Source organism: Salvelinus namaycush, unplaced genomic scaffold (genome assembly GCF_016432855.1).
Source record: "Salvelinus namaycush isolate Seneca unplaced genomic scaffold, SaNama_1.0 Scaffold1862, whole genome shotgun sequence".
In the NCBI taxonomy this organism is placed as follows: Eukaryota; Metazoa; Chordata; class Actinopteri; order Salmoniformes; family Salmonidae; genus Salvelinus; species Salvelinus namaycush.
In genome coordinates, this window is record NW_024058633.1 from 17750 (window position 1) to 36163 (window position 18414).

At 46.1% G+C, this 18414-nt stretch overlaps 1 protein-coding gene across 1 annotated transcript; it reads right to left on the bottom strand.

The window, feature by feature from the left end:
• Positions 1 to 741: 741 nt before the first annotated feature.
• Positions 742 to 2595, bottom strand: wdr93 (WD repeat domain 93). Its single transcript, XM_038983736.1, has 3 exons — positions 2335 to 2595; positions 1966 to 2188; positions 742 to 758 (listed from the first exon to the last, which is right to left on the bottom strand). Exons 1-3 carry the CDS (start codon positions 2593 to 2595, stop codon positions 742 to 744), a joined length of 501 nt encoding a protein of 166 aa, XP_038839664.1.
• Between the last annotated feature and the right edge of the window lie 15819 nt (positions 2596 to 18414).

Consider the following 18414-nt stretch of genomic DNA (forward strand, 5'->3'; position numbering starts at 1 on the left):
GAGACATACTCCTGGGCCTATACATGAGCCCAAGCTGAGACATACTCCTCAGCCTATACATGAGCCCAAGCTGAGACATACTCCTCAGCCTATACATGAGCCCAAGCTGAGACATACTCCTCAGCCTATACATGAGCCCAAGCCCCCCCAAAATGACAGGATTTTATAAAATGATTGTGCTGTTATACAATAGCCTACCGCATATTACACTTGGCAGAAAAACATAAAAATGCTATTCTGTTCTTCTGAAATACATTTTCTTCATATCATGTTTCTTTAGACCTGAAATAAATTATAGCTGTATTGTGATGGTGTATATTAAATGGATTTAGACTTTTCTTTAAAAAGGTGCGCATCAGCGGCTTGTATGGAGGCCTGGAGATGCTAAATGTGTTTATGTTAATTAAAGGTCAATTACCGTGAGAGCAGCAGTCATTTGCATGACAGTTACCAGTTGACAAAATGTAATGACTGCCACAGCCCTAGTCCCAAGGATTCCGGATAGCACTAAGCCCACTCACACTGTGAGCAATCACTCACTTATCTAGCCTTGTTGGTGCTCAAAGTACCTTCTGAATGCTGCCCCCTAAAGGTGGGATGTTATAATGGAAAACTGACAAACGGAATTCCTAACAATAACATATTGCAATAAAAACAAAACTGAATCAAAAATGGTCATTAAATAATGATTTCTTTTTCACTTAACCCTTATTTTACCAGATCAGTTAACTGAGAACACACTCATTTCCAGCAACGGCCTGGGGAACATTTACAGGGGAGAGGATAGAGGGAGGGGGATGAATGAGCCAATGGAAAAAATAAAGACCAAACTTACTGTTTCATTCATTACTTTTATCAGGTGGCTGGTTTCTGAGTAATAAGCAAAGAGTCTGGCAACACCTACAGTCAGATGAGGAGGTGTAAGAGGAAGAAGTAGAGGGAGAGGAGGAGGTGAGGAGATGGAGGAAGAGGAGGTGGATGAGGGAGAGGAGGAGGTGAGGAGATGGAGGAAGAGGAGGTGGATGAGGGAGAGGAGGTGAGGAGATGGAGGAAGAAGAGGTGGATGAGGGAGAGGAGGAGGTGAGGAGATGGAGGAAGAAGAGGTGGATGAGGGAGAGGAGGAGGTGAGGAGATGGATGAGGGAGAGGAGGAGGTGAGGAGATGGAGGAACAGGAGGGAGAGGAGGAGGTATAAGAGGAAGAAGTAGAGGAAGAGGAGGAGGTGAGGAGATGGAGGAACAGGAGGGAGAGGAGGAGGTGTAAGAGGAAGAAGTAGAGGAAGAGGAGGAGGTGAGGAGATGGAGGAAGAAGAGGTGGATGAGGGAGAGGAGGAGGTGGGTGAGGGAGAGGAGGAAGAGAAGGGAGAGGAGGAGGTGAGGAGATGGAGGAAGAGGAGATGGATGAGGGAGAGGAGGTGGATGAGGGAGAGGAGGAAGAGAAGGGAGAGGAGGTGAGGAGATGGAGGAAGAAGAGGTGGATGAGGGAGAGGAGGAGGTGAGGAGATGGAGGAAGAGGAGGTGGAAGAGGGAGAGGAGGAGGTGGGTGAGGAGATGGAGGAAAAGGAGGGAGAGGAGGGTGATGAGGGACAGGAGGAGGTGGGTGAGGAGAAGGAGGGAGAGGAGGGAGAGGAGGAAGAGAAGGGAGAGGAGGAGGTGGGTGAGGAGTTGGTAGAAGAAACATAGACATATGATATAATACCCATAGACATATGATATAATACCCATAGACATATGATATAATACCCATAGACATATGATATAATACCCATAGACATATGATATAATACCCATAGACATATGATATAATACCCATAGACATATGATATAATACCCATAGACATATGATATAATACCCATAGACATATGATATAATACCCATAGACATATGATATAATACCCATAGACATATGATATAATACCCATAGACATATGATATAATAGTGTTCTGTTTAAATATGTGGTGTTACCCATATCATCCAGTGATGCCAGCAGGTAGGCCATCTCCCCCAGACAGGTGATGTGAAGAGAGGTGATCTCTACCTGGTCCTCCTGCCATACTGGCACACAGTAGGGAGAGGAAGAGGAGGAGATACCCTGGGGCTGAGCCATAACAGACAGGCCGTGGGGGTGACCCAGGAAGATGTACCTGCCATCCTCAGAGCAGGCCATGCAGTTGGTCCTCACAGGGAGCTGGGAACAAACACAGGATATGTGTTGGGCTATCATGTGGTGGACATGGGGTTTATGCATCAAGTTTATGCATCATCATTTCAATAACATAACATTCGTTTTATAAGGCTAAAAGAAAATACATGAGGAAATATATGGGTTAGTACCTTTACGTCCCCTGAGACCTGCATAATGGGTATAGTTGTATTAGCTTGCTCTGTGACCCTGACAGTTTCTCTCTCTGAGATGAAGTCCCATGCCCTGTCTACCAGTCTGTCCAGGACCTTGTCTATCATTCTGAACGGCTGGGGGAGCTGGTCCTGGACTTGATCCGGGTCACTCAGGAACAACTCCTCCTCGTCATCACCCCGGCCGCTGTCGGAGGGCTCGGGGATATCTGCAGGCCCTTTCCTGATGTATACTGGCATCCTGCGGAGAAACCGGATATGTCGTAACGTCATCAATACCTGGGAAGGTTAAATACTGAAGTCATCATACCCCTTTTGATCAATCAACCAATCAAGAGTGTTCTGCCTTAACACTGAATGGAAAGTTTTCCTACCCGAGTTGCTAGCTAGTGTTGTTTGTCTCGTTATTAGCTAACGTTACGTTAGCATCAGTGGCATTGGAAAGAAACATTGTAAGCTTTGCACACAGACTTTTCTCAAAACTCTTCTGACAAGAGACACAGAACTACTTGCTAGTTAATATACTGTCGACACAAAAGAAAATGACATTTGGCTTCATTGCTCACTTTGAAGTTACTATTACCTTTCACGTCAGAAATTGGCTAACCAAAGCCTAATCCCGTCCTTGACATATGATCTTTGCTAAATTGGATCTTTGGGACATACCCAATGGAAGTTGAAAATGATCCCGTAAAGCACTGACCTAGCAACACATTTTCTTCCGGTGAGTTGTGTAGTGTCGTCATGACAACAACGCCTCCCTTTACGCTGCTTCTTGTAACCAACAGCACTCAAGCTAATTGGCTACGGTGAGAGTTAACGCCGAGGTAAAGACAGTTTCAGGTTGGATATTCGACGGATATTCGCCTGTAGTTTTCCTTACGTCCACCAACAGCAGTTAGGGACCGTCAACATAGTGACAAATCACATTTTTCAAATTTCAATAGCTCTTTAACCATTACTCCTAACACTTTCAAAACGGGTTGTAGCTAACCCGATGGCATAGACACACATTGCACACCCTAGTTTGTCCATCTTCATCTCACATGATTTTACATGAATTTTTGAAAATGTAAAATTTCAATAGCTCCTTGGTCATGTGACGTAATGTCCGCTGACTACCCTTCTATTTTCCACACTCTTGTTTGTGTACTGTAAAATCATGCAGTGTAACGTACATTTTTCATAGTTTCAAATTTGCAATAGCCCCTTGTCAATTACACACCTAAGAAGCATGCAGTGGATATACACCCATATTGCGTAACCTCTAGTCATGCATCTTCTATGTTGTTGGACATTAATATTAGTTTGACAATTAGAGGGTTCAGTCCAGTGTTTATCCTTTTCTTTAATATTTATCTACAATAATTAGTAGTTCTAAGTACTTATTTTCCCTGGTTGTTTTTTTGCCAGAGTATTTAACAGCGGTACACAATAAATAGGACAGAGACAGATAATATCTCCTTTCATCGTTAATATCAACCATAAAGGAAAAGGGCAAAGTACGAGAGTCATGCTAATAATTGTCCAAAGCAGGGATGTAGAGTGAGCTGGTGAGGTAGGCTGCAGTGGGTTTGCTGGTCAATACATATACTGAGCAGGGATGGAGAGGAAGCTAGTGAGGTAGGCTGGTCAATACATATACTGAACAGGGATGGAGAGGGAGCTGGTGAGGTAGGCTGGTCAATACATATACTGAACAGGGATGGAGAGGGAGCTGGTGAGGTAGGCTGGTCAATACATATACTGAACAGGGATGGAGAGGGAGCTGGTGAGGTAGGCTGGTCAATACATATACTGAACAGGGATGGAGAGGGAGCTGGTGAGGTAGGCTGGTCAATACATATACTGAACAGGGATGGAGAGGGAGCTGGTGAGGTAGGCTGGTCAATACATATACTGAACAGGGATGGAGAGGGAGCTGGTGAGGTAGGCTGGTCAATACATATACTGAACAGGGATGGAGAGGGAGCTGGTGAGGTAGGCTGGTCAATACATATACTGAACAGGGATGGAGAGGGAGCTGGTGAGGTAGGCTGGTCAATACATATACTGAACAGGGATGGAGAGGGAGCTGGTGAGGTAGGCTGGTCAATACATATACTGAACAGGGATGGAGAGGGAGCTGGTGAGGTAGGCTGGTCAATACATATACTGAACAGGGATGGAGAGGGAGCTGGTGAGGTAGGCTGGTCAATACATATACTGAACAGGGATGGAGAGGGAGCTGGTGAGGTAGGCTGGTCAATACATAAACTGAACAGGGATGGAGAGGGAGCTGGTGAGGTAGGCTGGTCAATACATATACTGAACAGGGAGGGAGAGTGAGCTGGTGAGGTAGGCTGGTCAATACATAAACTGAACAGGGATGGAGAGGGAGCTGGTGAGGTAGGCTGGTCAATACATAAACTGAACAGGGATGGAGAGGGAGCTGGTGAGGTAGGCTGGTCAATACATATACTGAACAGGGATGGAGAGGGAGCTGGTGAGGTAGGCTGGTCAATACATATACTGAACATGTAACCACAGTAATGGGGGTCAGTAAATCAATGATTAAAAATGTAATATTGACAAATTAAACAGAAATTGTAGACCTTTAATATTTTCCAACATGTCAACAGACACTTAACTTCAATTAAGCCTGAAACATTTCACAATGTTAACTTTCTCTTTATCCCTGGTTGATGTACATTTCAGAGCCTCTTCAGTGTGGATGGGGAATAGCATACATTTTCAACAACAAAGACTGCACTTCCAGTTTGTGTTCTTTACTCTGTTGAACTCTTTTGTCTTCATTCCTAGTTACAGCACATGGAACCACCGTTGGCATGCAAAACATTCAATCAAAACAAAACAAAGCCTAACATGTGTCACGCCCTGGCCTTAGTTATCTTTGTTTTGTTTATTATTTTAGTTAGGTCAGGGTGTGACATGGGGGATGTATGTGTTTTGTATTGTCTAGGGTTTTTTGTATGTTTATGGGGCAGTGTCTAGTCTAGGTGTATGTATGTCTATGGTTGCCTAGATTGGTTCTCAATTAGAGACAGCTGTCTATCGTTGTCTCTGATTGGGAACCATATTTAGGCAGCCATATTCATTAGGTAGTTTGTGGGTGATTGTCTATGTCTATGTTGCATGTATGCACATTGTTTATATAGCTTCACGTTCGTCGGTTTGTTGTTTTTGTTTAGTTTGTAAAGTGTTCTTCGTTTCGTCTTCGTTAAATAAATTCAAGTATGTATTCAAACCACGCTGCGCTTTGGTCCGATCCTTGCTCCTCCTCAGACGAGGAGGATTACGACATTCGTGACAACATGTTATAAATAATATCAAATATCAATGCAGTATGACGAATGACGAATTAGCCATCCATTGTGTTATATCATAAAATGTCTGACATGCCGTCACTGTTGTCAAAAGATTATAAACATGTTAAATAAAGTTACTAACCCAGTCAGTCTTTGGGCCACATCCAGGTTCTTTATCAGTGGCACACAGGAAGCGTTTGTTGGCTTTGTTGAACTCTGAAATCATAGGCATGAACTGAACATATGGCTGTCCAACACAACTACATAAAAATAAAGAATTTACATTTACTTTGAATTAAATGTCATTACATACCAGACATTTTTACTATATCCTCAGCCATTTCTTTTTGCAGTTGCTCCATGTGTTTTTGAAGGTTCCATATCAATTTGGGAGGGGATGTTGGGGAAGTTCTGTGCAACTTCCTTGGCCATCTACACCAAAAAATAAAATAGAGTTTTTGACCTAATTGTCACATAACAGCTAACCAATCATTATTGAAAATATAACTATCAAACCTGCATTACAGGTTGGCTCTCTCATTATTGAGTAATACAGGAAATTACCACGACAGTTGCCACAAAGAGGGATTTAGAAAAATTACAATTGGCTCAGAACAGGGCAACAGGGCTGGCCCTTAAATGTACACAGAGAGCTAACATTAATAATATGCATATCAATCTCTCATGGCTCAAAGTGGAGGAGAGACTGACTTCATCACGAAGAAGTGTTGACAAGCTGTAAGCACCGAGCTGTCTGTTTAAACTACTAACACACAGCTCAGACACCCATACATACCCCACAAGACATGTCACCAGAGGTCTGTTTAAACTACTAGCACACAGCTCAGACACCCATGCATACCCCACAAGACATGCCACCAGAGGTCTGTTTAAACTACCAGCACACAGCTCAGACACCCATACATACCCCACAAGACATGCCACCAGAGGTCTGTTTAAACTACTAAGCACACAGCTCAGACACCCATGCATACCCCACAAGACATGTCACCAGAGGTCTGTTTAAACTACCAGAACACAGCTCAGACACCCATTCATACCCCACAAGACATGCCACCAGAGGTCTGTTTAAACTACTAACACACAGCTCAGACACCCATGCATACCCCACAAGACATGCCACCAGAGGTCTGTTTAAACTACTAACACACAGCTCAGACACCCGATGCATACCCCACAAGACATGTCACCAGAGGTCTGTTTAAACTACTAAGCACACAGCTCAGACACCCATGCATACCCCACAAGACATGTCACCAGAGGTCTGTTTAAACTACTAACACACAGCTCAGACACCGATGCATACCCCACAAGACATGTCACCAGAGGTCTGTTTAAACTACTAACACACAGCTCAGACACCCATACATACCCCACAAGACATGCCACCAGAGGTCTGTCTAAACTACTGGCACACAGCTCAGACACCCATTCATACCCGACAAGACATGTCACCAGAGGTCTGTTTAAACTACTAGCACACAGCTCAGACACCCATGCATACCCCACAAGACATGTCACCAGAGGTCTTTTCACAATGCCCAAGTCCAGAACAGACTATGGGAGGCACACAGTACTACATAGAGCCATGACTACATGGAACTCTATTCAAATCAAATTTTATTGGTCACATACACATATTTAGCAGATGTTATTGCAGGTGTAGCAAAATTCTTGTGTTCCTAGCTCCAACAGTGCAATAATATCTAACAATTCACAACAATACACACAAATCTGAAAGTAAAAGAATGGCGTTAAGAAATATGTTAATATTAGAACGAGCAATGTTGGAGTGGCATTGACTACAATACAGTAGAATCAAATCAAATCAAATGTATTTATATAGCCCTTCTTACATCAGCTGATATCTCAAAGTGCTGCTCAATGTACAGTATATACATATGAAATGAGTAAAGCAGTATATAAACATTATTAAAGTGACCAGTGATTCCATGTCTATGTATAGAGGGCAGCAGCCTCTAAGGTGCAGGGTGGAGTAACATTATTAAAGTGACCAGTGATTCCATGTCTATGTATAGAGGGCAGCAGCCTCTAAGGTGCAGGGTGGAGTAACATTATTAAAGTGTGATTCCATGTCTATGTATAGAGGGCAGCAGCCTCTAAGGTGCAGGGTGGAGTAACATTATTAAAGTGACCAGTGATTCCATGTCTATGTATAGAGGGCAGCAGCCTCTAAGGTGCAGGGTGGAGTAACATTATTAAAGTGACCAGTGATTCCATGTCTATGTATAGAGGGCAGCAGCCTCTAAGGTGCAGGGTGGAGTAACATTATTAAAGTGACCAGTGATTCCATGTCTATGTATAGAGGGCAGCAGCCTCTAAGGTGCAGGGTTGAGTAACATTATTAAAGTGACCAGTGATTCCATGTCTATGTATAGAGGGCAGCAGCCTCTAAGGTGGAGGGTTGAGTAACATTATTAAAGTGTGATTCCATGTCTATGTATATGGGGCAGCAGCCTCTAAGGTGTAGGGTGGAGTAACATTATTAAAGTGACCAGTGATTCCATGTCTATGTATATGGGGCAGCAGCCTCTAAGGTGTAGGGTGGAGTAACATTATTAAAGTGACCAGTGATTCCATGTCTATGTATAGAGGGCAGCAGCCTCTAAGGTGGAGGGTGGAGTAACATTATTAAAGTGACCAGTGATTCCATGTCTATGTATAGAGGGCAGCAGCCTCTAAGGTGCAGGGTGGAGTAACATTATTAAAGTGACCAGTGATTCCATGTCTATGTATAGAGGGCAGCAGCCTCTAAGGTGCAGGGTGGAGTAACATTATTAAAGTGACCAGTGATTCCATGTCTATGTATAGAGGGCAGCAGCCTCTAAGGTGCAGGGTGGAGTAACATTATTAAAGTGACCAGTGATTCCATGTCTATGTATAGAGGGCAGCAGCCTCTAAGGTGCAGGGTTGAGTAACATTATTAAAGTGACCAGTGATTCCATGTCTATGTATAGAGGGCAGCAGCCTCTAAGGTGGAGGGTTGAGTAACATTATTAAAGTGTGATTCCATGTCTATGTATATGGGGCAGCAGCCTCTAAGGTGTAGGGTGGAGTAACATTATTAAAGTGACCAGTGATTCCATGTCTATGTATATGGGGCAGCAGCCTCTAAGGTGTAGGGTGGAGTAACATTATTAAAGTGACCAGTGATTCCATGTCTATGTATATGGGGCAGCAGCCTCTAAGGTGTAGGGTGGAGTAACATTATTAAAGTGACCAGTGATTCCATGTCTATGTATAGAGGGCAGCAGCCTCTAAGGTGGAGGGTGGAGTAACATTATTAAAGTGACCAGTGATTCCATGTCTATGTATAGAGGGCAGCAGCCTCTAAGGTGCAGGGTGGAGTAACATTATTAAAGTGACCAGTGATTCCATGTCTATGTATAGAGGGCAGCAGCCTCTAAGGTGCAGGGTGGAGTAACATTATTAAAGTGACCAGTGATTCCATGTCTATGTATATGGGGCAGCAGCCTCTAAGGTGCAGGGTTGAGTAACATTATTAAAGTGACCAGTGATTCCATGTCTATGTATAGAGGGCAGCAGCCTCTAAGGTGTAGGGTGGAGTAACATTATTAAAGTGACCAGTGATTCCATGTCTATGTATAGAGGGCAGCAGCCTCTAAGGTGCAGGGTTGAGTAACATTATTAAAGTGACCAGTGATTCCATGTCTATGTATAGAGGGCAGCAGTCTCTAAGGTGCAGGGTGGAGTAACATTATTAAAGTGACCAGTGATTCCATGTCTATGTATAGAGGGCAGCAGCCTCTAAGGTGTAGGGTGGAGTAACATTATTAAAGTGACCAGTGATTCCATGTCTATGTATAGAGGGCAGCAGCCTCTAAGGTGCAGGGTTGAGTAATATTATTAAAGTGACCAGTGATTCCATGTCTATGTATAGAGGGCGGTTAGAGTGGAGGGACGGCAGGTAGCCTAGTGGTTAGAGTGGAGGGACGGCAGGTAGCCTAGTGGTTAGAGTGGAGGGACGGCAGGTAGCCTAGTGGTTAGAGTGGAGGGGAGGCAGGTAGCCTAGTGGTTAGAGTGGAGGGACGGCAGGTAGCCTAGTGGTTAGAGTGGAGGGGAGGCAGGTAGCCTAGTGGTTAGAGTGGAGGGACGGCAGGTAGCCTAGTGGTTAGAGTGGAGGGACGGCAGGTAGCCTAGTGGTTAGAGTGGAGGGACGGCAGGTAGCCTAGCGGTTAGAGTGGAGGGACGGCAGGTAGCCTAGTGGTTAGAGTGGAGGGGAGGCAGGTAGCCTAGTGGTTAGAGTGGAGGGACGGCAGGTAGCCTAGTGGTTAGAGTGGAGGGGTGGCAGGTAGCCTAGTGGTTAGAGTGGATGGACGGCAGGTAGCCTAGTGGTTAGAGTGGAGGGGAGGCAGGTAGACTAGTGGTTAGAGTGGAGGGACGGCAGGTAGCCTAGTGGTTAGAGTGGAGGGGAGGCAGGTAGACTAGTGGTTAGAGTGGAGGGGAGGCAGGTAGCCTAGTGGTTAGAGCATTGGGCCAGTAACCAAAAGGTTGCTAGATCGAATCCCCGAGCTGACAAGGTAAAACTCTGTCGTTCTGCCCCTGAACAACCCACTGTTCCTAGGCTGTCATTGTAAATAAGAATTTGTTCTTAACTGACTTGCCTCGTTAAATAAAAAATAAACTGCCAGGACCTAGGAACAATAGTATCTCTTGACCAATTCATGAAAATAGTAATGGCCTCTAGCTGCATTGTGGACCCTATTCCAACTAAACTACTGAAAGAGCTGCTTCCTGTGCTCAGCCCTCCTATGTTGAACATAATAAATCCCTATCCGTCAGATGTGAACCACACTCACTAAAAGCGGCGGTAATAAAGCCTCTTGAAAAAGTCAAACCTTGACCTGGAAAATGTAAAAGACTATCGGCCTACAGTACCAGTCAAAAGCTGACACACCTACTCATTACCTTTATTTTTACTATTTTCTACATTGAAAAATAATAGTGAAGACACATTTTACATGTTCCTATCCAATTGTGTTTTTTTGTTTGTTTCTTTGCGTTGTTTGTAATGTATTTTTTTTACTTATTTTGTACATAATGTTGCTGCTACCGTCTCTTATGACCGAAAATAACTTCTGGACATCAGAACTGCGATGACTCACCACGGACTGGTAGAAACCGTTTTTAATTTAACGAGCCGGACGTGAATTACATACTGCTTTCCCAGGAACAGGCCCAGATCCGTCATCTGCGTGACGAGAAGGCAGAGAAAAAGGGTCTGGAAAATAAAATCAATGACCTACGCATAATAATATGTTTCACGGAGTCGTGGCTGAACAACGACATTATCAACTGGCTGGTTATACGCTGTATCGGCAGGATAGAACAGCGGACTCTGGTAAGACAAGGGGTGGCTGGTTATACTCTGTATCGGCAGGATAGAACAGCGGACTCTGGTAAGACAAGGGGTGGCTGGTTATACGCTGCACCGGCAGGATAGAACAGCGGACTCTGGTAAGACAAGGGGTGGCTGGTTATACTCTGTATCGGCAGGACGGAACAGCGGACTCTGGTAAGACAAGGGGTGGCTGGTTATACGCTGTATCGGCAGGATAGAACAGCGGACTCTGGTAAGACAAGGGGTGGCTGGTTATACGCTGCACCGGCAGGATAGAACAGCGGACTCTGGTAAGACAAGGGGTGGCTGGTTATACGCTGTATCGGCAGGATAGAACAGCGGACTCTGGTAAGACAAGGGGTGGCTGGTTATACGCTGCACCGGCAGGATAGAACAGCGGACTCTGGTAAGACAAGGGGTGGCTGGTTATACTCTGTATCGGCAGGATAGAACAGCGGACTCTGGTAAGACAAGGGGTGGCTGGTTATACGCTGTATCGGCAGGATAGAACAGCGGACTCTGGTAAGACAAGGGGCGGCTGGTTATACGCTGTATCGGCAGGATAGAACAGCGGACTCTGGTAAGACAAGGGGTGGCTGGTTATACGCTGTATCGGCAGGATAGAACAGCGGACTCTGGTAAGACAAGGGGTGGCTGGTTATACTCTGTATCGGCAGGATGGAACAGTGGCCTCTGGTAAGAAAAGGGGTGGCTGGTTATACTCTGTATCGGCAGGATAAAACAGAGGCCTCTGGTAAGAAAAGGGGCGGCTGGTTATACTCTGTATCGGCAGGATAAAACAGAGGCCTCTGGTAAGAAAAGGGGTGGCTGGTTATACTCTGTATCGGCAGGATAGAACAGCGGACTCTGGTAAGACAAGGGGTGGCTGGTTATACGCTGCACCGGCAGGATAGAACAGCGGACTCTGGTAAGACAAGGGGTGGCTGGTTATACGCTGTATCGGCAGGATAGAACAGCGGACTCTGGTAAGACAAGGGGTGGCTGGTTATACTCTGTATCGGCAGGATAGAACAGAGGCCTCTGGTAAGAAAAGGGGTGGCTGGTTATACGCTGTATCGGCAGGATGGAACAGCGGCCTCTGGTAAGACAAGGGGTGGCTGGTTATACGCTGTATCGGCAGGATAGAACAGCGGACTCTGGTAAGACAAGGGGTGGCTGGTTATACGCTGCACCGGCAGGATAGAACAGCGGACTCTGGTAAGACAAGGGGTGGCTGGTTATACGCTGTATCGGCAGGATAGAACAGCGGACTCTGGTAAGACAAGGGGTGGCTGGTTATACGCTGCACCGGCAGGATAGAACAGCGGACTCTGGTAAGACAAGGGGTGGCTGGTTATACTCTGTATCGGCAGGACGGAACAGCGGACTCTGGTAAGACAAGGGGTGGCTGGTTATACGCTGTATCGGCAGGATAGAACAGCGGACTCTGGTAAGACAAGGGGTGGCTGGTTATACGCTGTATCGGCAGGACAGAACAGCGGACTCTGGTAAGACAAGGGGTGGCTGGTTATACGCTGTATCGGCAGGATAGAACAGAGGCCTCTGGTAAGAAAAGGGGTGGCTGGTTATACTCTGTATCGGCAGGATGGAACAGTGGCCTCTGGTAAGAAAAGGGGTGGCTGGTTATACTCTGTATCGGCAGGATAAAACAGAGGCCTCTGGTAAGAAAAGGGGCGGCTGGTTATACTCTGTATCGGCAGGATAGAACAGCGGCCTCTGGTAAGACAAGGGGTGGCTGGTTATACGCTGCACCGGCAGGATAGAACAGCGGACTCTGGTAAGACAAGGGGTGGCTGGTTATACGCTGTATCGGCAGGATAGAACAGCGGACTCTGGTAAGACAAGGGGTGGCTGGTTATACGCTGCACCGGCAGGATAGAACAGCGGACTCTGGTAAGACAAGGGGTGGCTGGTTATACTCTGTATCGGCAGGACGGAACAGCGGACTCTGGTAAGACAAGGGGTGGCTGGTTATACGCTGTATCGGCAGGATAGAACAGCGGACTCTGGTAAGACAAGGGGCGGCTGGTTATACGCTGTATCGGCAGGACAGAACAGCGGACTCTGGTAAGACAAGGGGTGGCTGGTTATACGCTGTATCGGCAGGATAAAACAGAGGCCTCTGGTAAGAAAAGGGGCGGCTGGTTATACTCTGTATCGGCAGGATGGAACAGTGGCCTCTGGTAAGAAAAGGGGTGGCTGGTTATACTCTGTATCGGCAGGATAAAACAGAGGCCTCTGGTAAGAAAAGGGGCGGCTGGTTATACTCTGTATCGGCAGGATGGAACAGTGGCCTCTGGTAAGAAAAGGGGTGGCTGGTTATACGCTGTATCGGCAGGATAGAACAGCGGACTCTGGTAAGACAAGGGGTGGCTGGTTATACGCTGCACCGGCAGGATAGAACAGCGGACTCTGGTAAGACAAGGGGTGGCTGGTTATACGCTGTATCGGCAGGATAGAACAGCGGCCTCTGGTAAGAAAAGGGGTGGCTGGTTATACTCTGTATCGGCAGGATAAAACAGAGGCCTCTGGTAAGAAAAGGGGTGGCTGGTTATACTCTGTATCGGCAGGATGGAACAGTGGCCTCTGGTAAGAAAAGGGGTGGCTGGTTATACTCTGTATCGGCAGGATAGAACAGCGGACTCTGGTAAGACAAGGGGTGGCTGGTTATACGCTGCACCGGCAGGATAGAACAGCGGACTCTGGTAAGACAAGGGGTGGCTGGTTATACGCTGTATCGGCAGGATAGAACAGCGGACTCTGGTAAGACAAGGGGTGGCTGGTTATACGCTGCACCGGCAGGATAGAACAGCGGACTCTGGTAAGACAAGGGGTGGCTGGTTATACACTGTATCGGCAGGATGGAACAGCGGACTCTGGTAAGACAAGGGGTGGCTGGTTATACGCTGTATCGGCAGGATAGAACAGCAGCGTCTAGTAAGACAAGGGGCGGCTGGTTATACGCTGTATCGGCAGGACAGAACAGCGGACTCTGGTAAGACAAGGGGTGGCTGGTTATACGCTGTATCGGCAGGATAGAACAGCGGACTCTGGTAAGACAAGGGGTGGCTGGTTATACTCTGTATCGGCAGGATGGAACAGCGGCCTCTGGTAAGAAAAGGGGTGGCTGGTTATACTCTGTATCGGCAGGATAAAACAGCGGCCTCTGGTAAGAAAAGGGGCGGCTGGTTATACTCTGTATCGGCAGGATAAAACAGAGGCCTCTGGTAAGAAAAGGGGTGGCTGGTTATACTCTGTATCGGCAGGATAGAACAGCGGACTCTGGTAAGACAAGGGGTGGCTGGTTATACGCTGCACCGGCAGGATAGAACAGCGGACTCTGGTAAGACAAGGGGTGGCTGGTTATACGCTGTATCGGCAGGATAGAACAGCGGACTCTGGTAAGACAAGGGGTGGCAGGTTATACTCTGTATCGGCAGGATAGAACAGCGGACTCTGGTAAGACAAGGGGTGGCTGGTTATACGCTGCACCGGCAGGATAGAACAGCGGACTCTGGTAAGACAAGGGGTGGCTGGTTATACGCTGTACCGGCAGGATAGAACAGCGGACTCTGGTAAGACAAGGGGTGGCTGGTTATACGCTGTATCGGCAGGATAGAACAGCAGCCTCTGGTAAGACAAGGGGTGGCTGGTTATACTCTGTATCGGCAGGATAGAACAGCAGCCTCTGGTAAGAAAAGGGGTGGCTGGTTATACGCTGTATCGGCAGGATAGAACAGCGGCCTCTGGTAAGAAAAGGGGCGACTGGTTATACTCTGTATCGGCAGGATAGAACAGCGGACTCTGGTAAGACAAGGGGTGGCTGGTTATACGCTGCACCGGCAGGATAGAACAGCGGACTCTGGTAAGACAAGGGGTGGCTGGTTATACGCTGCACCGGCAGGATAGAACAGCGGACTCTGGTAAGACAAGGGGTGGCTGGTTATACGCTGTATCGGCAGGATAGAACAGCGGACTCTGGTAAGACAAGGGGTGGCTGGTTATACACTGTATCGGCAGGATAGAACAGCGGACTCTGGTAAGACAAGGGGTGGCTGGTTATACTCTGTATCGGCAGGATAGAACAGCGGACTCTGGTAAGACAAGGGGCGGTGGACTATGTCTTTTTGTAAATAACATCTGGTGCACGATATCTAAAGAAGTCTCAAGGTTTTGCTTGCCTGAGGTAGAGGATCTCAAGATAAGCTGTAGACCACACTATCTATCCACGGAGTTATATTTTTCGTAGCTGTCTACATACCACAACAGACTAATGCTGGCACTAAGACCGCACTCAATGAGCTGTATTCCGCCATAAGCAAACAGGAAAACGCTCACCCAGAGGTGGCGCTCCTAGTGGCCGGGGACTTACAATGAAACGTAAAATCGGTTACCAAATTTCTAACAGCATGTTAAACAATCATTTTGCTACACTCGCATTAACATCTGCTAACCATGTGTATGTGACCAATCAAATTTGATTTGAAATGTGCAACCAGAGGGAAAAAAAAGTCTGGACCACCTTTACTCCACACAGAGACGCGTACAAAGCTCTCCCTCACCCTCCATTTTGCAAATCTGACCATAACTCTATCCTCCTGATTCCTGTTTACAAGCAAGAATTAAAGCAGGAAGCACCAGTGACTCGATCAATAAAAAAGTGGTCAGATGAAGCAGATTCTAAGCTACAGGACTGTTTTGCCAGCACAGACTGGAATATGTTCCGGGATTCCTCCGATGGCATTGAGGAGTACACCACATCAGTCATTGGCCTTATCAATAAGTGCATTGATGACGTCGTCCCCACAGTGACAGTACGTACATACCCCAACCAGAAGCTATAGATTACAGGCAACATCCGAACTGAGCTAAAGGCGAGAGCTGCCGCTTTCAAGGAGCGGGACTAACCCGGAAGCTTACAACAAATCCTGATATGCCCTCCGACAAACCATCAAACAGGCAAAGCGTCAATACAGGACTAAGATCGAATCGTACTACACCGGCTCTGACGCTCGTCGGATGTGGCAGGGCTTGCAAACCATTACAGACTACAAAGGGAAGCACAGCCAAGAGCTTCCCAGTGACACGAGCCTACCAGACGAGCTAAACTACTTCTATGCTCGCTTCGAGGCAAATAACACTGAAACATGCATGAAAGCACCAGCTGTTCCGGAAGACTGTGTGATCACTCTCTCCGCAGCCGATGTGAGAAAGACCATTAAACAGGTCAACAGTCACAAGGCGGCAGGGCCAGACTAATTACCACGACGTGTTCTGCGAGCTTGCGCTGACCAACTGGCAAGTGTCTTTACGGACATTTTCAACCTCTCCCTGTCTGAGTCTGTAATAGCAACATGTTTTAAACAGACCACCATAGTCCCTGTGCCCAAGAACACCAAGGTAATCTGCCTAAATGACTACCGACCCGTGGCACTCACGTCCGTAGCCATGAAGTGCTCACATCAACCCCATTGACCTTCAATTTGCATACCGCCCTAACAGATCCACAGACGATGCAATCTCTATTGCAACTCACAATGCCCTTTCCCACCTGGACAAAAGGAACACCTACAGTTGAAGTCGGAAGTTTACATACACTTAGGATGGAATCATTAAAACTAGTTTTTCATCCACTCCACAAATTTCTTGTTAACAAACTATAGTTTTGGCAAATCGGTTAGGACATCTACTTTGTGCATGACACAAGTAATTTTCCAACAATTGTTTACAGACAGATTATTTCACTGTATCACAAATCCAGTGGGTCATAAGTTTACATACACTAAGTTGACTATGCCTTTAAACAGCTTGGAAAATTCCAGAAAATGATGTCATGGCTTTAGAAGCTTCTGATGGCCTAATTGACATCATTTGAGTCAATTGGAGGTGTAGCTGTGGATGTATTTCAAGGCCTACCTTCAAACTCAGTGCCTCTTTGCTTGACATCATGGGAAAATCAAAAGAAATCATAAATCAGCCATGACCTCAGAAAAAAAAGTTGTAGACGTCCACAAGTCTGGTTCATCCTTGGGAGCAATTTCCAAATGCCTGAAGGTACCACGTTCATCTGTACAAACAATAGTACGCAAGTATAAACACCATGGGATCACGCAACCGTCATACCGCTCAGGAAGGAGACGTGTTCTGTCTCCTAGAGATGAACGTACTTTGGTGCGAAAAGTGCAAATCAATCTCAGAACAACAGCAGAGGACATTGTGAAGATGCTGGAGGAAACAGGTACAAAAGTATCTATATCCACAGTAAAACAAGTCCAATATTGACATAACCTGAAAGGCCACTCAGCAAGGAGGAAGCCACTGCTCCAAAACCGCCATAAAAAAGCCAGACTACGGTTTGCAACTGCACATGAGGACAAAGATCATACTTTTTGGAGAAATGTCCTCTGGTCTGATGAAACAAAAATAGAACTGTTTGGCCATAATGACCATCGTTATGTTTCGAAGAAAAAGGGGGACGCTTGCAAGCCGAAGAACACCATCCCAACCATGAAGCACGGGGGTGGCAGCATCATGTTGTGGGGGTGCTTTGCTGCAGGAGGGACTGGTGAACATCACAAAATAGATGGCATCATGAGGGAGGAAAATTGTGTGGATATATTGAAGCAACATCTCAAGACATCAGTCAGGAAGTTAAAGCTTGGTCGCAAATGGGTCTTCCAAATGGACAATGACCACAAGCATACTTCCAAAGTTGTAGCAAAATGGCTTAAGGACAACAAAGTCAAGGTATTGGAGTGACCATCACAAAGCACTGACCTCAATCCTATAGAAAATGTGTCGGGCAGAACTGAAAAAGCGTGTGCGACCAAGGATGCCGATAAACCTGACTCAGTTACACCAACTCTGTCAGGGGGAATGGGCCAAAATTCACCCAACTTATTGTGGGAAGCTTGTGGAAGGCCACCCAAAAAGTTTGACCCAAGTTAAACAATTTAAAGGCAATGCTGCCAAATACTAATTGAGTGTATGTAAACTTCTGACCCACTGGGAATGTGATGAAAGAAATAAAAGCTGAAATAAATCTTTCTCTCTACTATTATTCTGACATTTCACATTCTAAAAATAAATTGGTGATCCTAACTGACCTAAAACTGGGAATATTTACTAGAATTAAATGTCAGGAATTGTGAACAACGGAGTTTAAATGTATTTGGCTAAGGTGTATGTAAACTTCCAACTTCAACTGTATATATATATATATATGTGTTATTTTTGTATCTAATTTTCCATCTACAGACTGAACATACTCTCCTGCAACCCGCCTCACTCAATGTGGTATGGATCTGCTATTTTTACACTTTTGAA